Consider the following 24,159-nt stretch of genomic DNA (forward strand, 5'->3'; position numbering starts at 1 on the left):
TAATGATAATGAAACCATTATTAGTGCTTGAAATGGTATGCATATATTTTCTGTCTTATGTTGAAGCTGTAAAAATGTCAGTGTCGAGACGAACTCTTCTAAGTTCATGAGATCTGTGAGATACAAATTTCTTCATCAATTGCTCAGTTCCTTAACCCTTGTGCTAAATTACTTTTCTGAAGCCAGGAAATAATTAATAGAAAAATAAGAAAAATGATCCAGTTAACTAGATGTATTCATTTAATGAATGCATGTTCTGGGTTCATAGTAACTTCATCTGTTATAGATTGCATGTTTAGATCTGATTAAATCAATATACTGTAAAATGACTGTATTTTCTTGGCTCTTTGTAACAGGTTATCTGCCATGCCATCTCTGAGCACGTGGAAGATGCAGGAGTTCATTCTGGAGATGCTACTTTGATGTTTCCTGCACAAACAATTAGCCAAGGAGCCTTAGAGAAGGTCAATCTTTGGTTAACTGTACAAGAAGAGTATCATAGGGCTAAACTGCATGAAGTTCTAAAAATTCATCTGAAAACCATTCAACTACAGTATATATCAGAATATTAAATCAGCTGAATGTTGAATGAAATAGTTGCACACTTATGATCAATACAGCTGATACAATAGGAGTTTTTGTGGCTACAGAGTAGCATCCACTATCTCTCTCAGCTTTTTTTAAAGGAAATTGCTAGAATGTATTCTAATTTAGAGCAAACATAATATCTCAGAATCTCCTTCATCAGCCTGGTGGTCCTCTAAATTACTGGACTTTAATTTCTATAACTACAGCTCAATGTGGTAAAAGTTGGGAAATGGTGGAAGCTGAAGTCCAATATATCTGGGCACTAGATTGGAGAAAGCAACAATATTTGTATTTTATCACTCCATAATATACACCAGGGCTTTTCAACCTTTTCACCCATTGTACCACTTTTAGGATATGGCAACATCCAAGTACCACCAGTCACTTAGCAAGGTGTCAAAAACCTGATGACCCCCCAAAAAAGGGAAAAAAGTGATGAAGTACAGGTAGTCCTCAACTTACAACAGTTCACTTAGTGACTGTTCAAAGTTACAATGTCACTGAAAAAAGTGCCCCCCAAGCCACAGCCAAGCAAGACACTCTTCCTCCTGTCGGAGGTTTTCATTGTTATGAGCATTTCTGTTGAGGATTGGCAGCGGGGGTGGGGTGGGGTGTTTGGTTTTTATTCCCCCCGTCTGCTGGGTGGTTGCAGCAGGTTTTGGTCACTTCACATGACCCTGGGACACTGTGACCATCATAAATATGAATCAGTTGCCAAGCATCTGAATGTAAATCAGAAGACCCTGGAGATGCTGCAACATTCCAGCTGATTGGTGCTTCTTCAGGGCTCAGTAGAAGCACCAGGATCAGCTGGAGCCTGGCGCTGATCCCGGCACTTCCGCTGAGCCCTGACAGCCCTGCAGCTCCAGCCATCTCTTGTTCAGGCTTGTGCGGTGCTGCCACCAGTTCAGCTCATTCCCCTCCACCGCCACCACTTTTCTAGGATGGTCACGTACCACCTGCCTGGTGCCAATGTACCACAGGTGGTACCCATACCACTGGTTGAAAAGCCCTGATATACACCAAGTCATAGACTTAGTTGTTTTGCATATTATGTTGGGTCCCTGATTTTATCTAAAGTTGTAGCAACAAAGAATACATGCAAATATCTAGCATACGAGTAGAACAATTTTATAGCAAATGAACTTGCTAATTATAAAGCTAATGACCTTGCAGAGGCCATGAATTAAGGCACAAAAAGCAAATGGCATTGGAAAGAAACTAAAAGTTCATTTTTTTGGTATAACAGGGAGGAAAAGTAAAACATTGTCAGGTTTTCAAGATTCTCTTCCATAGCCTCTCTCAATAAAATAGAGTTCCAGTATTTCTTGTGAAGTCCATTTCTTGACCTGGCTTACCTTGAAGGGCTGACATTAATCTTGAAAGCCAGGCAATGTTTTTTTCCCCCTTTCCCTCTAAGAGCCTGCTTCATTTGCAACAGTTTAAAAGTGTTTCTGAGTTTCAGCCATACAGAATATACTGTACTTTTGCTTTTCATTTCCATTCTCATTCACTGGGGCTGGCTCCTCTGACTGTCCTTATTAAGAGTTACTGCCATTGCCTACTTTTGTTTTAGTGCCTCTTTTCTTTGAACTTATAAATCCTTGTCCTTTGCTACTACAGTCATTTAATTTTCATCAAGGGTTGCTATAAGCTTGCACTTGCTGTGCAAAAATATGCCTGATGGTTATCAGGCAGGAAGATCATCATGGCATAAGAACTGCACATCATAATTGTAGTCTTCTGAAAATTCATTTGCACTTTTAGTTCCTGGGATACAATGCAACTTTTAATTCTTCTCAGGCAGGTGTGAATGCAACTTCTTGACTTGGAAGGAAATTCTTCTAAGGACTCATCTACCCTCCTTGTCCCCCCCCCCCCACGTCCTCCTGTTAGTTCTCCTTGTTTTGCTTGCTCGTCATTTAGGCATCAGACAAACATAGCAGAATAAATTAATGTACCTGAACAGATGTTAAGTTTTTAAATTATTTCTGCTGTTTTCTTTTTGTTGATACAATTTTTGTTTTATGTTTCGCATTACCAAGAAATCAAATATTATGAAGTATAGTATGATGTAGATAAATATAAAATTAAATAAAATCAATATTAATGACTTATAACTAGAATAAATTTAATAAGAACTTTCATTGGATTTACACTCCTATTTCTAAGGCTACTTGGGGTAAAATTAACCTTTATTTTATTTTTTTTTCTATTTATTTTACCTTTAATGGACTTATTTGGCTGAATTATTAATGAGGTGTTTTTATGTACTCTTATAGGTGAAAATTGCAACCAGAAGGATTGCTGATGCCTTTGCTATCTCTGGACCATTCAATATCCAGTTTCTCATCAGGGGAAATGATGTGCTGGTGAGGCCTTTTTGAATGTAGAAAATAGTAGATCATAATAATAAATGGCACATTTTCCAAGAAACACACCTGGCAAAAATCAGCTAAGGCTGTTGCTGCTGTTTGCTGTGCAGCCCAGGCTAGAGGAAGTCGTATAATACCTGCCTTGTCTGATGCCTCATTGGTGTGCAGTGTGTGCCACTGATACTCATTCATTGCTGTCTAAGGCATTTCGTGGTACAAATTTGAAAGAATGGCTCTGTTTGCCCAGATAATACAGTAATTTGAGGAGAAAGCAAGCTCTGTAGAATTGCCGTCTGTCAGCAAGCATGTTAGCTCAGCACTTGCTTTAAATCAGATCAGTACTAAATAAGATTTGTAAGAATATTATAAGCAACTCATCTTATTGGTCTGGCAGAAGTTTGACTGCGATATACAGAGCTTGCTATTTTGCTATCTTGGGATATTATAGATAGCTCAAAAACAAATAGGATAGAAGAAAATGTAAAGAGGACATTTGTCTTCCAGGTATTCTTGCTTACGGGATGGTTCATTTGCACCTACTACTATGTTAGATACAATATTAACTTATAGGAATGGGAGAAGGAAGGATGTCAGGACTGCAAGAGTTGGAGGGGGGGGAGAAAATTTAGTAATTTCATTCTCCGTGATTTTCATGAAACCTACACTTGCTCCAGTAATCATAGGCATCAGTAGATAAGCATTACACCCAATGGTGGGATTCAGCCAGTTTGCACCACTTTGGCAGAACCGGTAGCTAATTTTTTGTTGCCCAGGCCCAGAATGGACTTTCAGAAGTGGCATCCACACAGAGAACTGGTTGTTCACATATTTGAATCCCACCACTGATTACAGCTGTCTGATCCTGATTGTAATACTTCTTATAGCTTTTCTTCAACCTACAGCTAGTGTACATACTTTTAAAAATATGCTTGTTGGTTGAAGTCAGTTGTTAAAATTGCATTAGGTTTGTCCCACTACCCTCAGCCATAACATCTTCTCCTAAAATCTAGGAAAGCAATTTAGCCACTGTCACACCCTCTCTCCCTATGGATATGCCGAAGGTCCACTTCAATAAGTAGTTCCATTTCACAGCCCCCCTACAATACGTCCATGGCATCAGTTGGAAAAACAAAAATAAAACAGATTTATGCAATTACATGTATTACTGGTAAGCCTGTACAGTATTTTCATCATATGCAAAGAGCTGCTTTTACAGACACATGATCTTGCTGGAATATGGCAAGCTGAAACTTCAGAGTGATCATGATGAGGCCAAAGCTTATGGCTCAATTCTATGATTGTCCTTTGATAATCTTTTAGTCACCCTTTTGTATCTATTTTGTTATATACTTCATCTATTTATCTTCTAATCTTGTTATGTTTGTTGAAAGATGTAATTTGTATAGATTTGGAAAATAATAAAAACCATGGTGGAAAATGTTTTTCAGTATCGATTAACAATTTGGAAACTATTAGTGACTGTCTTGAATGAACATAATCTCAGAAAATGCTGGGAATTTAATACACTTTAGTCCATGTTATTGTATGTATCCATTGTGGATGTAGGTAAATTCTGCCTTTTCATTATGTGTGTAGGCAGGAGAATAGATATGATAAATATTCTAAATATTCTAGTAATGTCCAGAATTTATAAGGTTATAAATGGTTATGGTTATAAATAAGGTGTTTATCTTTCCTTGCAATCAATACATAGGAAATCTTTAAAGATTTCCCCCCATCTCTCTTGTAGGTGATAGAGTGTAACTTACGAGCATCACGATCTATTCCATTTATATCCAAGTCCCTTGGCCTGGATTTCATTGATGTGGCCACTAAAGTGATGACTGGGGAACAGATCCATGAATCTTCCCTTCCTGCACTGACAAGCCCTATGATTCCATCAAATTATGTGGGCATTAAGGTATGTGTGGAATGATATAGAATAATTAATTTAATTTTAATTTTATTAGATTTATATACCGCCCTTTCCCGAAGGACTCAGGGCGGTTTACAGGGCATTAAAATCACACCAATACAAAATACAAAAGTTAAAAAACAACTAAAAAAATTAAATTATCCCTGAAAATAAAAACCCCAGTTAAAAATTCTCAGCCTGGGCCGGAGAGCTCAAAGAGCCAAGTGTTCAGGTCCCGGCGGAATGAACGCAGGTCAGGGGCAGTCCTGAGCTCCATGGGCAGCTGGTTCCAGAGGGCAGGCGCACCCACAGAGAAGGCGATTGCACTTATTAGGTGATTGAACTTATGTGGCTTATAAAGGTAACTTCATAAGGTTAAATTCTTTTTAATCCATTCATTCAACTGGGGAGAAGAAATAGGTAAAATAGTCCTCTCCACTGATATACACTGTGCTGAGTATTAAAGTACCACATTAAAAACCACAATCAGACATCCAAATCAAGTGCATATTAACAAAGTCTGTACACTGAATAGTATATTACATTTGGAAGATGGATAACTCAGTGTGCCTATAAACAGGTTAGCCTTCACTCTTCTTAGTAAAATTGCTACTATCTAAATGAAGCAGGTGTGTATAATCAATGTCCCTTTGTATAATATGTCATGTGTTCAAGACACTTTGCATTTTAGCTGAGAGCTAATGATTGAAAACACAATGTCATGAAATATTTGGTAGGTTACCGTATATAGTTTTCTTGTGGGTCAAAACAGGGGTTGACTTTGGAACTGTTGATCTCTTTTTGGTGTTTCTTGGAAGGTTGGAAGCTTTTAATAATAGTTGATGGTCCCTTTTCAGTAAATCACTAACCTTAGTTGTTTCAAGCTGAATGCCAATCTCCAGAAAAGGGTAAATCTATCCCTGATTCTTCCCCCTTGTAAAATAAATATTGTAATATCACAATGTTTTGCTACAGTGATTTACATGGAAATCCTTCTGTTCTAAACAAAAAAAATTAGGAATCCAAAAATGCTTGTAAATGCTCTACAACAATAATTATTAAAATGCCAGAAATAATTAAAAAAATCTGAAGAGATCCTGTGGGAAAATGTTTTGAGTCATAAATACATTATTATGAATCAATTTTATCTTCTCCTGCAATGCTTTGATGAATACCCCAATCATATCTTCTTTCCAGTTTGGAGTTGCTTTTCCATTAGAGGAAAGAATCTTCCCCTAGAACATCTTGCCAGAAGGTAGACTTATCAAAAACTGAAAAGTCCACGATTCCCTTCCTTTTTTTTTCCATGGCCACAAAATGGGAGATTGCTTTTCTGAGATTGATTAGCTTGGCAGCTACATGTTCCTGTTTCCCTCCTTTCCTTGCTCCTCTTTCCATCTCCTTAATTGTGTCATTCAAAGTGATAGCAAATGTTGGGAAAGGGCTTGCAGGTAAACCTTCAGAAATTGATATAGGTGATAAATGTCTCACTGGACAATAGATGAGTCAAGTCTTGGGTAAAATATGTGGTTTGGTCTGTACCAATATTCTGAATGCTATAGTCACGGTCATGGAAGGTCAGCCTTATTGCTGCCTCATTTCTTTGATTAGCCACCGTGGAATGATGCTATTACCTGTTATGCATCTGTAAAACAGTTCTGGGCTTAATATATACACTATGTATATGTACATAACACTCACACACATAGACACATGTGGATGGATAGTGTTATCCATTATTAAGGACTGATGTATAATGGTACAGTGAAATCAGGATTTAATGCCAGGACTATTTCCTTTCTACCCCCTTTTTTCTACCCCTTGCTAGTAGTAGCATCATCTGCTATCCTGTTCCAAATTTCTGATTCTCTTTGAGAATAAGTCTAATCTTTGAGGCACAATTGGATTTGCCCAGCACATTCTGCCCTCTGTCTGGGATAAAAAAAAACCTGAAACTTTAAATGATAGTACAAATTCTAAATTGTAGTAGAATACATAAAATTTCTCCCACCCAACCTCCTCCACAAGGCAGGAGACCTTATACCATCCTAAACAAATAGATGTCTAATCTTTTCTTGAAAATCTCCAGCAATGAACCACCCACAATTCTGAGAGACAAGCTCTTCTATTAATTAATTATTCATACTACCAGGAAATTTATCCTTACTTCTAGGTTGCATCTCTCTTTAACCAGCTTCCACCCATTGCCCCTTGTCCTGCCCTCAGGTGCTTTGGAGAACAAATCAATCCCCTTCTTTGTGACTGCTCCTCAAGTTCTGGAAGACAGCTATCATGTCATCCCTAATCCTTCTCTTTGTTACTCTAGTCATATCTTAGTTCAGTGGTGGCGAACCTTTTAGAGACCGAGTGCCCAAACTGCAACCCAAAACCCACTATGTATCACCAGGTGCTGGCTGGGCATGGCCTGCTGGGTGGGCGTGGCCCACTGGGTGGCCATGTCAGACTGGGTGGGCGTGGCCAGGTTGGGCATGTCCAGCTCGATGTTGCTCCTGGGGAGGGATGCCTCTGGGGGCCGGACAGGGTGGGGCGATCCAGGGGGTCTCTGGTGGGTAGGGCAGTGAGCTGATGGCTTGTGGGTGGGGGAAAGGGGGCAGCTACACCCCTCCCAAACGCTGACATATCACAAAAGCTCCTTCAGTGGGCAGACCGTGGCTTATTGAGCCATGAAGTGTCTCTCCCTGCATGTGTCCTCAGGCGGAGGAGCCGGGCAGCCATGGCTCTCACTAGCCTCTGGCCTCCATATGCCAGAGGCCCAAGCTCAGGGTGCCCGGCTGGCCAGCGACAGGCTGGAGAGTGCGGGATGGCAACAGGTGCCCCGGGATGAGCAATAGGTGAGGTGGGTGCTCCCAATGTCCATAGGGGAAGAAGTGGTGAGGAGGCTCCATGTCCAGTCCAGCCTAGCCCCGGCATGGCATGGAAAGCGAGGCAGCAGCCCCATTTGTGTCTGCCCCAACCTTCGCAGAGACCTGTTGCCCTGACCCAACCCTTGCAGAGCCCCAACTCGGTTCCTTACCTTTGCCCAGCTTGTTCCGTGGTCTCATGGCTGCGGCACTGGGCAGGAGGTGGCAAACGGCTGGTTTCGGCATGACGCAGCTGTTTACTGCCTCACGTATTGCACCCAATGCTGCTGCAATGTGGGTCTGCTAAAGTGGCTGACTTTAGCAGTTACATTAGCAGGCGAGGGAAGATTGGTGGCACAAGGAATGGAAAGAGTGGAGCAGACAGTCCCCTGAGCCCTGGCTGAGCCGCCGCATGGATCACCCTGCTGCCGCCGCCCTTTCCCCCCCTGCATGGATCACCTGCTGCCACCGTTTTCCCCCACCCACCATACAGATCTCCCTGCTGCCACCACCATATCCCCCCCCCCGGCACGGATTGCCCTGCCGCCGCCGCCGGATCACCCTGCCCACTTCTGTCTTGCATCTGCATATACTGTATTTGGAGAATTAATGTCACAAACGAATTCACCTTTCTTTCTCATTTTCTAGGCTCCAATGTTCTCCTGGCCCCGTTTGAGAGATGTTGACCCTATTCTACGATGTGAAATGGCATCCACTGGGGAGGTACCAACTTTTATGATGTTTTCTCACAAAGGACAATAATTTATGAAATATTTCTTGATATCGGAGAATATATAGCCTCAGTGGTGTAAAGTCTACATCAGGTTCTAGAGGCTATAGTACATGGCGCTTTAGAATATTTTTGTTCTAACAACAAACAAACAAACTGATTTTAGTTAGTTTGGTTTAGTGGTTAAGGCACTGTCAGAATCCATTTATATTTCATTTCTAACTCTCTTTCTGTGTAAACCCAAATCTTACACCCCCTTGGATTCTGCCATTCCCAAGGAGGAAAGGGAATAAACATGGAAGTTTATTGTCTCCATTTCCTCTCCTTAGATGTAACTTTTTGTTTATCTAGCCTGCCTGTTGCCCCTCACAATAAGATCGATGAGAGGCATTCTCTCTCTCTGATCTTACGAGCAACTAAGAAAGGGGGTGGGGGAATTCTGGTTTGTGTCTCCGGATGGAATGTGAAGGGGAGGGAGTAATTGTGCTGTGAATGGACTGATGGTTCTCCCTTTCCCTCGAGGGGCTTGCCACCTGAAACTTGACTGATCCAGAACTGACCAAATGAACTGAGGGGTGGGGTTTTGCTCGGGGTCACTTTAAAAGTATTGATCTGTGAGGAGATTTTTCAGATCCTGTCTATTATACCTTCTATCATCTATGTCTTAGTAAAAGTTCCTGCTTGGACAATCTTGTCTCCAAGAGTTTTTCTTTCTTAAGATGTGGATTGGAGTGGGTTCTGACATACCAAGCTAGAAAGCAAGAGCCCATGAGTTCAAGTCCTGTGTTAGCCATGAAAGCCAGCTGGGTGACCTTGGGCCAGTCACTTTCTCTCAGCACACCTCACCTCAAAGTGTTGTTGTTGGTGAACTTTAATGTGAAAGTAACATCAGGTAACAAAATTTGGGAGACATATTTATGGCTTCTTTGTTAAATCATGATGAATGATATGGGATATGGAAAAAACCCCTTCATGTGTTTTACATGGATGTATATTTTTTCTTCACCCTATAACATACAACCTTAACAGGATTCCAGATTTTACTTGGGTTTTAGCTTTTTTTAATAGCTCCAAATATGCTTGATCCAGGAGCAGTCTACCCTTAGCACAATATCAGCAGCTGTCTGTAGTATAGGACTGCAAATGCTGTGAAATCACCCAAGTAGAGGTTTCATCCTGCTGCCCAAAGGGGGATGATGGACTTCGTTTGTCTAGGACTAGAGTTCAACATTTGAACTGCATACTTTTTTTGACCAGCTATTTCAAATTTTCCATACTTTTAAGTCTCTCCAATTCAGGGACTGAATATTTGGGTTCTTGTGAAAGGTACTCAAAATTGAGGATAGGGGGAAATAAACATTACTGCATGTGCAAAATGTGCATAGTAACTTGGTAATGGCGATTAAGCATGATAAGGATGTGTGTTTTGGGATTTCTGTGTCTGCATGTATTCAAATAGGGATACCATTGAAAACAATGCCATAGCTCCAAAGTCAATGTCATAGACGTCCAAGGTCCCTTCCAGCTGTATTCTGATTGAGCTACACAACAACAACATAAAGTGATCCACCTGATTGTTATGGAAGAATATTACACTGAATAAGAAGGAAGAATTTGCATAATTCTACTATCATAATTCTACCCTTATCATTTTAGTAAACATTCTTCAAATAGAAAAAATATTCAAATATCATATTGACATACACGTATGTGTCTGTATTATGAGTAAGGTCTCAGAAATGGGCACAGTTTATATTTACCCCTCAGGAATTTTCTATACTTGCAACATACTGTAGCTATGATTAGTTTTGGCTTGAGTGAGTATGGTGATTAAATTTATATGAGAATTAGTTTTGAAGTCAATAAGGACTGATGAAATGTTATAAATAAATTAGAGTATACTGTAAATTGAAATAAAGGGATCGTTATATTGATCTTTATGATTCTAAACACATTTACACCCAAGTGCTTCAAATACATGATAAACACAGTTCTATTCAATAACAGATTAGTTCCAAAAGTGTGTTATAGGATTGCAATATAATTATAGTGAACTTGATTGAATTATAAGGTCCATTTTTCACATATAAAGGCCACATGAAATTATAATATTGTATAGCTAATACTAGAACATGTCCTATATCTTTCAAAGATTTTATTATTATCATTATCACTGTGCCGCTGAAATTGAACTCAGTCACAACTGCAGCAAATTTTGCTTTGAGGCTAGTTAATGGAGAGAGAAAAGCTGATTGTCCTTCTAACTTTTTGAAGGGGCTTGATTTCATTAGAAACAAAAGAAAAAAAAATAATATTTTAGCCTGGGGATGAAGATTATTTTTGTAAGTGTTAGATAGTGAGAAAGAATATTTTAGTCATAAAGGAGAGATTATTAACTTTTATGAGTTAGAAAGATCCATATTCACAATTGCCATAAAATAGGAAAATTGTGAAGGTCTTTCTTGCCGTGAATAGAAGATAATAACTCTCCACTGGTAAAACAGTCACTTTATTCTACAAATGCATTTTAAACGCATGGATATGAATAGCTATAGAAACAGAATGAGATTAGATTTAAATAGGAACTTCCAACCACTTATAAGTGCCAATAGCAGCAGCTTAAACTTTTGAGATAATGTTTCCTTTCCCCATCTCAATATTTAATATACAAGCTTGATCATTTCTATTTTGAAAGTTCCATAAAACTTAATTATTGGGGCCCATTATATTCAAGATAATTTTTTCTGGGTTTGATTTAGCATATTATATCTCCTTAACTCTCATGATTTATAAAGTGTGATTCATAGATAAGTGTAATACATGAACCTGATATATTCAAGGGAGAAGTAGAACAGCAATTTGATGTAAAATTTTGCAAGCCAGAACAGTAAATCTTTTGTTTTGTTCCATTTAGAATATTACCTAGAGAATGGTACTTCTTCTGTTTGTCTAGCTCCATTCTACTGCTTTAACAATGTCTTCTTACAAAGGAAACCTTCACACCTCTTCTTTCTCTTCTCTTCCTGAAACTATGAAGATAGCGCAGGACATTTCACTATTTTGGAAAGAAAACCTGTGAAATACTACTGATAACTCTACCTAAATTGAAGATATGGCCATGATTTGTGAAATGTTTGCATATTTCTAGAATATAGCATACTGTCTAAAGCTTTGCATTCAACAGTGAATGATGCCTCTAAGCACTCCTTCATAAAGAGATACGTATATTAGCAGGTATTGCTGTTGGTTTCATCACTGCAACTGGTTTGTTATTCTCTTTCCATCAATTGATTGCAAAACAATACCTGCAGTAAAATTCAAATTCTACCAAATAATAACAAAGAAATTAAAGAATAACCTCACATATCATACACTATATAACTTGGTAAGGAACTTACCAAGGGACGCGGTGCCTCAGTGGGTTAGGATGCTGAGTTTGTCTATCAGAAGGTCGGCAGTTTGGCGGGGTCGAATCCCGAGTGCCGCGTAACAGAATGAGAGCCTGTTACTTGTCCCAGCTTCTGCCAACCTAGCAGTTCGAAAGCACATAAAAATGCAAGTAGAAAAATAGGGACCACTACAGTGGGAAGGTAACAGCATTCTGTGCGCCTTTGGCGTCTAGTCATGCCGGCCACATGACCACGGAGACGTCCTCGGACAAGCGCTGACTCTTTGGCTTTGAAACGGAGATGAGCACCGGCCCCTAGAGTTTGAAACAACTAGCATGCATGTGCAGGGGAACCTTTACCTTTACCTTAAGGAACTTAAATATCATTGGTTGGACTAATTTATCAAGCAATTTATCAAAATACACAGAAGCTGACACTGGGCACCAACCTTGCAATTTTTTTATTACTTGTCCCTATTACATCTTTTATTTTCTGTGGCTTGGATCATTGTTTAAATTCTCAGCCAGTAATCCTTTAAATCTGGCATATTAAGTTATATGTAAAATGCACCTCATTCCTTTGCTTCCAACCTATACTTTTTGTGTGTTGTGTTGAGCTGCAACAGCTTCTCAAATAATCAAGAAATGTCTACACTCCCTAAGCAATTCTGCATTCTTATGGAAGGCAATATAATTCATTTATGGGCCCAGAGAAGCATTTATAACCCTCACTGTTTTTTAAGCATTAAGTAGTATCAATGTCCTGTGGAATGTATTCATGCTTATGAACCAGAAACTGTGCTTGGCATCTACATCATTCATAGTAGGATCCATTTAAGTTGCTCCATGGCATGCTGTTTAAAAGTAAAATATTCCTTATTCCTTCATTAATGCTTAATTAAAATATAAGATTCATCTCTGCTGATCTGCCAGTTCCCTGGCTGGTTCAAGAGCTACAAATAGGAGAAAAGAGGAAAAATGACCCCCTTTTAAAAATTGTTTATTGTTTCAATGCTCTTGATTAAAGTATAATCTTTATCTCTTTTGGCCCTCTTTTTCTGTTTTTTCCATCAATGCCCAGGTGGCTGGCTTTGGAGAAAATGTTCACTCAGCCTTCCTGAAAGCAATGCTCTCTGCAGGATTTAAATTGCCACGGAAGGGAATTCTGCTTGGAGTCCAGGTGAGCTGCTTTGAGAGTACAGCAAAGAATTTTTTTTTAATTCCATTTATATCCCGCCCTTCTCCGAAGACTCAGGGCGGCTTACAAGCTTAGCAGTAGCCTTCATTCTATATATATGCCTGTTTATTAGGGCTTTCACACACACCCCAAGTGGCATTATTACAAAGTCAGCTTAATTGCCCCCAACAATCTGGGTCCTCATTTTACCTACCTCGGAAGGATGGAAGGCTGAGTCAACCTTGAGCCTGGTGGGACTCGAACCTGCACTAATTGCAGGCAGCTGGTGTTACTTAAGGAGGCATTAGCCCACTGCTCCACCAAGGCTCTGTTACTGTAAAATGTTACTGTAAAAGAAAGAGGTCAATTTATTTCTGGTTCTTTTGTTGCTGTGTCCTATTGTATCATCAATATTTTTAATTGATGCAAAAACAAATTTTAAAATATGCTTTGCCATGAAATTTATTTATTTATTTATTTATTGATGGGATTTATATCCCACCCTATCTCCCGAAGGACTCAGGGCGGCTAACAACAAAACATATAATAAGTACAGAAATCAAGATAAAAATAAAATTGAAATCATCTGTGCAACAAATTAAAATTAAAGAATTAAAAAATAAATTAAAAATTCTAAATATAAATTAATTAAAATGCCTGTCAGTCCAGGTCAGCCTGGTGGAACAGGAGTGTTTTGAGGCCGCGGCGAAAGGATTGGAGATTTTGGGCCATCCGAAGCTCAGGGGGGAGCTGATTCCATAGGGCTGGCGCTCCCACAGAGAAGGCCCTCCCCCTGGGGGTCGCCAGCTGACATTGCCTAGCTGACGGTACCCTGAGGAGGCCTTCTCTGTGTGAGCGTACTGGACGATGGGAATTTGTTCCCGGCAGCAGATGGTCCTGCAAGTATCCCGGGCCTAAGCCATGTAGGGCTTTAAAGGTAAGTACCAGCACCTTAAATCTCACCCGGAGGGCAACTGGTAGCCAATGCAGCTCACGCAGGAGGGGTGTAATATGGGAGTATCGGGGTGCTCCCATCACAACCCGTGCAGCTGCATTCTGCACCAGCTGAAGCCTCCGGGTGGTCTTCAAGGGCAGCCCCATGTAGAGAGCATTACAGTAATCTATACGGGAGGTAACGAGTGCATGGGTGACTGTACGTAGGGCATCTCGGTCCAAAAAGGGGCGCAATTGGTATATAAGACGAATCTGTGCAAATGCCCCCTTAGCCACGACTCCAATATTCCTGACTGTCATTTTTATATTTACCTTGTAACATTTTTGAGCAAAGAACCATTTTCATCAAATTCTGAGAAGTATACAATTCAAATGCTATGTACAGATCTATGGATAGTGTAGGAACTGACTTAGGACAATCTGCTTAAAATATGGAAAAAGAAAACTTCCTTGAATGTTCTAAGAGCTTCCTGTAAGAAAGGGCCTACAGTTCAGAAAATAGAGTATATGCTTATGATATCCTTGTTAATGTAGAAGGGAGGGAGGGAGCGAGGGAGCGAGGGGTGGAAAACTGAATCTCTCTGAAAAATCATGTATTTGCTCCAGCAAAGGAAAGATTAGACTTATTAACTAATATTTCAATTGTTTCATACAATAAGAGTTAATAGGTTTCCTCCTACATTTTTGTAGCTGTGATTGTTCATTCAAATGGAAGTCTTTTATATCCAGACAAATACAAATCCTATTTGTTTTAGCATCCTAAATAGTCTGCTGTTACATAGCGGATGCCAAAAGTTTGTGTTATTAAGAGCAATAGTTCCCCTGAATATCCCCATAGATCATGTCATCTTATCTAAGACTATTTTGACATGCCCACAGATTTGAATGAAACCTAAGAACACTCATTTTGCAAAATAAAAGTGATCTCAATCTCTCCCCCTCTGCCCCGCCCCGCCAACCTTACAAGTCTGCCCACCCCTCTCTTCTTGCAATGCTTCTTCGCTGCCTCGGGGTAATTACAAGCTGCAGAAGATACAGAAGAAGGGTGATACATTAATAAATCTCCTCAAGGCCTCTGCGTCTGTTTCCCAAATGATCAGTCACTGGATCTGAGATTGGAAAATGCTAGGGGTCTCATAAAAACAATTGATGGCCTTTTACAATCCTCCTGCTGTGCTCGTAATAAGCTTATACCCTGCATAAAGTCAATAAGAAAATAATTAAAAATAATACTGACTTCCCAGTCTTGAATGATTATTGCAGACAGCAAGAAAGGGTATGAGAATTAGGCCTCCAACTCTTAGCAACTGGAAGCTGACCTGAGAGAAGAGCAAAAACAAACAATAGGGGTCAAATACTTTCCCAAATGTGTCTATAAGGTAACAGTTCTAGTGCAATAAGTAAATCCTCTCCATTTATTTACTTCTCTGAGAAACAGGTGACTGGAAGCATAAAAAACTGGGATCTATTAGCCAATCACTAATAAAAATGCCTATGCGTGCTATCTTATAACTTTAAACAGGTTTAAAAGTCATTCCCATCCCCGAGAGAATAAGCTCAGGAAGTCTGTTTTGCAATTAATTCATCCTTTAAATGAATTATATTCACCCAGCCTTGATACAATTGGATATTTCTGTCAAGCAAAATAGTTCATTATGTGAGTCCCTGCTGTTCACTTTGGGGTCATTCAATATTTTACAAATGGGCTAGAAGCAATTCTTATCACTATAAGCTCTGTTGCTCCAGCTGTTGTGTTCTGCCACGTATTCCAGTCTGCTCCACAGAGCAGATGCTGCCTGCCCAAATAATAGTGGTCTATCAGTCATTATGAAGGTGCTATGCTTGACCTGTTGATAGAGGATGACCAGTCAAATTGCTTGCCCTTTTGGCTAATCCCCTAGTGATGATTAATGAGCATTGCATCTACTCTGCATGATGAAAGTATAGGTCTGTCTAGAAATGTCTTAAGGTCATGGGAAGTAGAAATAAGTGTTAGAGTGTGAAATCAACTACATTATTAACTTGCTTTTTTAGTTTTTCTTCATTTAACTGCTTGTGCTCAAGACGCCTCAGGAAAATAAAAGTGAATCCAATTTTGAGACAGATGAAATTTGATTTTTCTTAAAAAAGCAGACACTCAAGCATATTTTAGAGTAGAAATGAACAGGTCAGTAAAACTAATGGTAGACTGAATAACTTGTCAGACAGAATTATGCTAATAATGAATATAAACTGAACCAAAGAATTTTGATTGGTGAAGTTTAATAGCCCGCAAACAGACTGGGCAGAATCCATTAGAATTGGGCAGTTAATAAATCTAAATAAATAAATAATAGGAGTGTTGTGGTTGTTGTTGATGATGATAGTGATAAGATTATTATGGCTGGTAGGTAACAAATGGGAATGACTAAAGCAGGAATGATAGATGCAGGTTGGGTAGGTTGGTTTTGTAATACTATTAGCCATTACTGTGATTACTTTCATTACAGTGAACAATGGAATATCCTTTCCACCTGACTCTTTTATTGTGAGGAATATTTGGTTTTCCCTCAAATCTTTTTTTAATATATCTAAAAGCAAACTAATTAGGAATATATATAGGCCAGGCCAGGGAGGTCCCTTTGGATACTTTACACAAGAGCAAGGTAAGCCTGGAGACAGATTTTGTTTTACTGCATTAGGTATGTTATTAAGATATAATATTCTCTCTTCCCTTCCATGATAGTGCATGGGAGGGAAGAGGGTATACTAAAGTATGTATTTTACAGCAAACATACATTAATGCTCTGCCCTAATTTGTTGTAAAGCATTATTAACCAAAAGGGCAAGCAATTTGACTCAGTTTAATTGAATTGGGAAGATATTTCTATTTAGGTTCCAATAGCAATAGCTCTTAGATCTATATACCGGCCCATAGTGCTTTACAGTACTCTCTGGGCAATTTACAATGTCAGCCTATTGCCCCCAATAATCTGGGTCCTCATTTTACTGACCTTGGAAGAATGAAAGGCTAAGTCAACCTTGAGCTGTATGAGGATCGAACTCCAGGCTATGGGCCAAGTCTGCCTGCAATATTGCATTCTAACCATTGTGCCACCAGGGCTCCTTGAGCTTAGATCAGGGATCCTCAAACTCTTCAGCTCATCAACCCCTTTATGAAGTTTATGAAGCTCCGAAAATGAACCTTCACCCTCATCCTTTATGAAGTTTTAGATTGTTCATTGACCTTCCAAACATTTATTATATGAAAATAATTTAATAAATGTTACTTTAACTAACAGTACTATAAATAACAACAATAACAACCCCTTGGATAATCCCATTGATCCTTGGGGGTCCATATTGACTACTTTGAAGAACCCTGGTTTAGATAAAGGAAGGTGGAGGAAAACCTGACATTTTTTTTAAAAAAACAACATACTAGTTGACTATTTCTTTTATTATCTTTCCGAAATAGACTATTTAGTAAGGTTTATGGAAGACATGCAGCAGTATTATCCCTGTGGTACAGTAATACTAAATATAACATGCTTGCAACATGCAGGAAATGCTTTATCTTTAAACCTTGACTATTTAGAGACTGTTCCTTAATTACTTGGCACATATAAAATGTAAAAGCTGGAAGGGACTTTTAAGATTATCTAGTAAAACCTTCTGCCCAAGGCCGGATGGTATATGGTCAAATGTCTTCTTGTTGTTAGTTATATCCTTTGTTAGGTAAACTAGGTGTGATATATTGCTGCAGGAACTAAATATGAGCTTGCTGCTTCTGAGTACAGTACAATGCAGGGACGTGCTCTGAATAGATTTTATAATGCATGCATCAGAATTAAAAAACAACACTAAATTCTGAGGCATATTAAGAAGAGACACAGGGATAGAGTTCCAAATAAGTTGTTTTAAAAAGACATCTCTAACTTGTAAAGAGGCTGAATTTGTGATGCGGGAGGAAAAGGTTAGATTAGGCCACCTTCCCATCAGTGAACAGGCCTCTGCTAAAAGCTGCAGCTTTTGCAGCTGGTTTTAGAAAAAGAAACATGAGCCTGAAGGAGATGCAACCATGAATCACTCCATTAACTAGACTCTTCAATCCTTGTGAAAAAAAATCTAAATGATTTCAGGACGAAATATAATTGGAAGTGCACAAAGGTGGGTTTGTTGACTAATCGGTGCAGATTTTATTTTGAGTGTAGGAAATATGTTTTGATTTCTGTTCAAACTGCTTGATTCCATATTCAACTCACAGCTAAAATTCTCTTAACAAGTGCAGTAGGGAAAGCTTATACTGCTTTTAGTACTAACTGAACTGGCATAGTGCCATAAAAACCAAAATCACTTGAGGAGTCTCTATTCATAGGATAATTATACACTGTATGAAAAGGAAGTTGAAGGAAATGAGAATGTTCATTTTAAAATAGAACCCCAGTAGCTTGCAGTTCTAAGCCAAGTTAATAAACTCACTTTTTAGTAGTGAGTGTCAACTTCACATACTTTCAATCAGTCTTGACATCTAGGACAGCTTTGATGACTGCTGTAATTTGTCTCTCTCTCTCTTTTGAGGAGAACGTGTTTTATAAGCTATTGTGTAGTGGGTTTTTTGGAGGCATTAACCAGACTGGGTTAATACAACACGATTTATTGCAGAAAAAACAGGACTGAGAGTAACTGACAGAATGACACCTATTTATAATTGCCACCTCTAGGTGGCGACCAATCAAATCAAAACCTGGTTTCCCCGCTCAAATCCAAACTTCAGCTTCCCTCCAAAACAGTTGGAGACACATTTAAATCAAACACATTAACCCTTAATAACAATACATAGCACCCCTTCCCCCTGGATAAAGTGATTTCCTGTACGTTCGATGCACATAGTCTTTAAGATGGTCTTTAGGATGGTCCTGGCAGTAGTCATAGATTGGACAGGTACTACCTCTAGCCATTTTGGATAGCTGTCCACTACAATGAGGAATACCTGTCCCTGAAATGGACCTGCAAAGTCAATGTGCACGCAAGACCATGGAGCTTGCGTGGTCTCCCCGCGGTGCACAGGTGCTTGAGGCATTTCTGGCTGGGTCTCTTGGCAGACCTGACAGCTCCTTACTTGAGCCTCAATGTCCTTGTCCAGGCCTGGCCACCACAAGTAGCTTCTTGCAAGTGCCTTCATTCTAAACATACCTGGATGTCCCTCATGCAGAGATTTTAACACTCTAGCTTGCAATTTAAGCGGGACAATTACTCTGCTACCGCACAGCACACAGACCTTGTGGTCTGACAGCTCATCTTTTCTTTAAGCATAGTGCTGGAATTCTGGACCTGGTCTGTTTTCTGGCCATCCCCTCAACACCCAGTTCAGAACGTGGCTGAGTGTTCTGTCAGTGGATTGCCAGTATGCGAGCTGCTGGGGCTGGATCTGGATCTCTGTGTGGCAGAGGCAGTCGGCTGAGTGCATCAGCATGGCCCATTTCCTTGCCAGGCTTATGGACTAACCTGTATGAATAGGCAGCCATAAAGATTGACCATCGCAGCATCCGTGGTGACAGGATCTGTAGAGTCTGCTTGTCAGTCATAAAAAGGCCAAGCAGCGGCTTGTGATCAGTGAAAATGGTGAAGGGTTGCCCATATAAGAAGTCATGGAATTTCTTAATCCCTACTACAATAGCGAGAACTTCTTTGTCTATTTGTGCATAGTTCCTCTCAGCTGATGATAGTGTCCTGGAATAGTATGCAATAGGGGCCTCGTGACCATCTGCCATTTGATGGCTTAATACTGCCCCGATCGTCTGTGAATGATGATTGTCTGCGCTTCTGCTGTGGAATTGTTGTGTCGGGTTTGAGGATCAAAGAGACTCAGACTTCAAGTGTGCATGACTTTATTAGGAGGGAAACGTGGTCCAGGATGGAGGAACAAAGGGTACCAGTCACCTTTATACCTGGACAGGTGAATACCTGGCCAATAGAGTTAAACCCCTGCTTCGTGCCGGTGGGTCAGCCAATCCCTTTAAATCCGGCTTTCCCGCCAAACGCTGTCCCTTTAAATCCTGCTTTCCCGCTGAACGCTGTTCCTGCCCTGAGCTGTCCAGCTCCGCGCCTCCTTCAGTAGCTGTCACACATGTATGCTAAGCTGCATACACTACAGGAATCATCGACTGGCAGCTGCTGGTATGCTTGTGCCAAGCTTGGCTATTGTAGGTGTTCATTGAGGTCCTGGTAACTGCCTTTTGCTGCAAGAGGAGCTGTGTTGCCTAGATCCTGGGGACGGATCCCTCAGGATGAATGTTCCTCCAGTGTGGAACAGGCAGGGTGGGGACATGGTCTTGTTCCTGGTCTGACACCCAGTGACTTCAGACTTGAGTAGGCTTCTGCCCTCTCTTCTAGCAGCATCTCACCTTCGTCACCACTATTGTGTAGTGGGTTTTTTGGAGGCATTAACCAGACTGGTTTAATACAACACGATTTATTGCAGAATAAACAGGACTGAGAGTAACTGACAGAATGACACCTATTTATACTTGCCACCTCTAGGTGGCGACCAATCAAATCAAAACCTTGTTTCCCGCTCAAATCCAAACTTCACCTTCCCTCCAAAACAGTTGGAGACACATTTAAATCAAACACATTAACCCTTAATAACAATACATAACATAAGTGTTCAATAATGTTTGATAAAAGTTTATCATTCTACTATGAAAGTCCAGACCAAAAGGCAGAGTGATTCCAAAGTTAAGAAGCTGCCATGTCTAGTTAGATATTTATATTTTCCTCCTAATTTAGAGAGCAGAAATGTCTTCTCAAGAAATGACCCTTGACAATTGGCTCATTTTCCTTTACAAATTCTTGCTATTGTTTTAGCGTTTCTAAGTGCAAACCTGTACCAAGAAAAGCAAATCCAGAAATCTAAGTAACAGAATACTTTTCTGAAATCCTGACTCTTTGTTAAAACTCAGGCAGCAGTGAAATGCCTTTAATTTGAAAGTCAGCATCTGTTGCCTTTGACCTGATGGCTATGAAACTCTGAATGATAGTAGAAAGCTCTTGCTAAACACTTAATAAAAAAATTATCTGGATGATGAGGATAATGACAACAATAATAAATGACAACTTTGTATTTGTGAGACTACTTAAGTAGACAGCCATAATTATTACAGAGGAGCTCCTAGGTGCCTTCTAGCTCTAACCCTAACCTGCTACCCTTTATGTTTGCAGCACTGCATTCTCATTTTCTCACCAGCCATTTTCCATACCAGTTTACTTCTGCTCCCTTCACCAGGTAGTGCAGATAACAATAGTTAACAGAAGTGGCCTCTTGGGGAAATTGGAGTTAATAGGTACATAAAGTAGGGCAAGATGTACGGAGGCTGTCTCATGTGATAAGACGTCACAGTGGTACATGCTTATGAACATTTCTATGCTAAAAAGGGGCAGACTGTCCTCCTACCATAGAGTAAAAAAAATTGTTACTAGCCTGCATATTCCTGTAGTACAGCTTGTTTCATTTGGCACTTCCAGTTTAAAATAAAGCTCATTTTTAGCCACTTTAGGCTCTTAACTTTTGTTTTAAAAAGTTTCCAGATGTTACTATAAAGGAGAGAGATTTACACTTTTGTTAGTTTCTACTAAAGGTTTCAAATTAAATTGGAGCTTTCACATGATATAATCTCTGTTCTTGCCCTTCTGCCCATTTTTTCCCTTGTCTTCTTCCTTTCCTTAAGCTCCGGAGATGAGTGGGTGCTAGGCTGGATACAGAATTATGAACTTTCCTGAAGAAGTGACCAAGCAATGTTCTGTTATCTAGTTATAAGGCCCTGAAAGGCATAGTGTTATGTTAAGACTTTGTGGGACCCAGCTTATTGGTGAGATATGGACTTCAATTGCAGAACAAACAGTATTTTTTACTTTATTAATCTAAAATAACTTGCCAACTACAATAAAGCTCATGCATTGTATAGCTTTCTATGACATTCAATTTTAAGAAGAGGCAGCTGTCTAAGACTAACACATAGCTTTACTATGTAGCCTGTGGTAAAAGCAGAGATTTCCTGTATATTGTGAATGATCCTCACCGCAAAGATTGGTTTGTCTGTGGAACAAAAATGTTCTCCTTTGATAGCTGATTCTTGTTTTTCTTTCAGCATTCCTTCCGTCCAAAATTTCTTCATGAAGTACAGCAGCTGCATAATCAAGGTTTTAAGGTAGGTTATTTGTTGTATGAGAGCTCAGGAATGGCTATACTTCTTAGCTAAGGGCTCATCCAGAATGATTTTATTCTACTCCTTCATCTCCTCATGTAAAAATCAATGAGTATAGGTGAAAAACACAGTAGAGTCTGGAAACTTTGGGTAACAGTAAGATACATGGGTAAATGAGAATGAACAAATTTTGGATTTATTCTGTAAGCAGCTTCAAATATCTTGTTTGACTAGACTTTCCTGATTAGTACCACCTTTTAAAGCCTTAATTAGACCACATCTGGAATACTGTATCCAGTTTTGGTCATTGCATTACAAAAAAGGATGCTGAGACTTTGGAAACAATACAAAGAAGAGCAGCTAAAATGATTAAAGGCTTGGAGACTAAAATATACGAAGAACGGTTGCAGGATTTGGGTTTGGCTAGTCTAGAGAAAAGAAGGACTAGGAAGGACATAATAGCAGCATTCTAGTATTTGAGAAGCTGCAACAAAGAGAAGTGGGTCAATTCATTTTCCAAAGTACCAGACTTTTCAACCAGTGGTATGGGTACCACCTGTGGTACATTGGCACCTGGCAGGTGGTACGTGACCATCCTAGAAAAGTGGTAGCGGGGGGGGGGAATGAGCTGAACTGGTGGCAGCACCTCACAAACCTGAGTGAGAGATGGCTGGAGCTGCAGGCCTGTCAGGGCTCAGCAGAAGCACCAGGATCAGTGCTTCTTTGGGGCTGTCAGGGCTCAGTGGAAGCACCAGGATCAGCACCAGGCTCCAGCTGGAGCTTGGTGCTGATCCCAGTGCTTCTGCTGAGCCCAGAAGAAGTGCCGATCAGCTAGAATGCTGCAGCATCTCCAGGGTCTTTGTGATTTACATTCAGATTCTTGGCAACTGATTCATATTTATGACAGTCACAGTGTCCCAGGGTCATGTGAAGTGACCAAAACCTGCTGCAACCACCCAGCAGATGGGGGGAATAAAAACCAAACACACCCCCATCCCACCCCCACTGCGAATCCTCAACAGAAATGCTCACAACAATGAAAACCTCAGACGGGAGGAAGAGTTCTGTGGGGCGAGCAGGCAGGTGTCTTGCTCGGCTGTGGCTTGGGGGGCACTTTTTTCAGTGCCATTGTAACTTCAAACAGTCACTAAGCAAACTGTTGTAAGTCGAGGACTACCTGTGCTTCATCACTTTTTTCCTTTTTTTTTTGATCATCAAGTTTTTGACATCTTGCTAGGCGACTGGTGCTACTCAGATGTTGCCATATCCTAAAATTGGTACAATGGGTGAAAAGGTTGAAAAGCCCTGGACTAGAAGACCTCCAAGGTCCCTTCCAGCTCTATTCTGATTCTGATTTTGGTGATATCCAAACCTCCCCACTCAGAGCGCATATCACATGGGCTAAATATGTTGCTTCTATGGCATACGTTCCACATGTGTTTAGAAACATGTAAACTGTAACTAAAGGTAGGAAAGCATAGGAAATGTTATCAATTTTCTGGGACTTCAGGTCTCCTAATATGTACATATCATGATTTCATTATTATTAAGAGCAAGAAAAACTATATTGGCAAGATTGAAGAATTAGCCCTTCTGCCATTTATTTTTGTAAGCAGTAATAGAGCACTGTGAACACTGAGGTGCCTGGTGGCTAAGTCCTTTTCTGACACCAATCAATATTTCCTTTTCACTTTTAAATAAGAGTCTTTTGTATCAGCTATTATAGTGCTAGCTGGCAAAGCCTGAAGTGAGATGTGCCAAAGTTACTTGCAAGCTGTTTTGTAAAACACAAAATCCTGATTTGGCTCTTCAAGGTCCACTTGTTAAGTGCTGACATATAGATCTTGGTTCCACAGGCATAAAGGACAATACACTATCTATTCCTCATCTTTAGATTATATTCCTTTTACCCTATAAATGGAATCACAGGAGCTTTCTGCTCACCTCTGAATGAAACTGATATCTACCTGGGGGAAAAACTATAT

The 24,159-nt window shown here is 40.0% G+C and overlaps 1 protein-coding gene across 1 annotated transcript in view; it reads left to right on the forward strand.

The window, feature by feature from the left end:
- The window catches only part of CPS1 (carbamoyl-phosphate synthase 1), a gene marked incomplete at its 3' end in the record, with an annotated part of 173,698 nt that overhangs the window by 142,651 nt on the left and 6,888 nt on the right, over positions 1-24,159 (forward strand). Inside the window, exons 30-35 of the mRNA XM_083354439.1 lie at positions 357-464; positions 2,871-2,960; positions 4,714-4,884; positions 8,388-8,462; positions 12,939-13,037; positions 22,118-22,177. Coding sequence (XP_083210565.1) covers positions 357-464; positions 2,871-2,960; positions 4,714-4,884; positions 8,388-8,462; positions 12,939-13,037; positions 22,118-22,177 — 603 coding nt within the window. The remainder of the gene's footprint in view (positions 1-356; positions 465-2,870; positions 2,961-4,713; positions 4,885-8,387; positions 8,463-12,938; positions 13,038-22,117; positions 22,178-24,159) is intronic.

The sequence above is a fragment of the Vipera ursinii genome (genome assembly GCF_947247035.1).
Source record: "Vipera ursinii genome assembly, chromosome: 1".
Lineage (NCBI taxonomy): Eukaryota > Metazoa > Chordata > Lepidosauria > Squamata > Viperidae > Vipera > Vipera ursinii.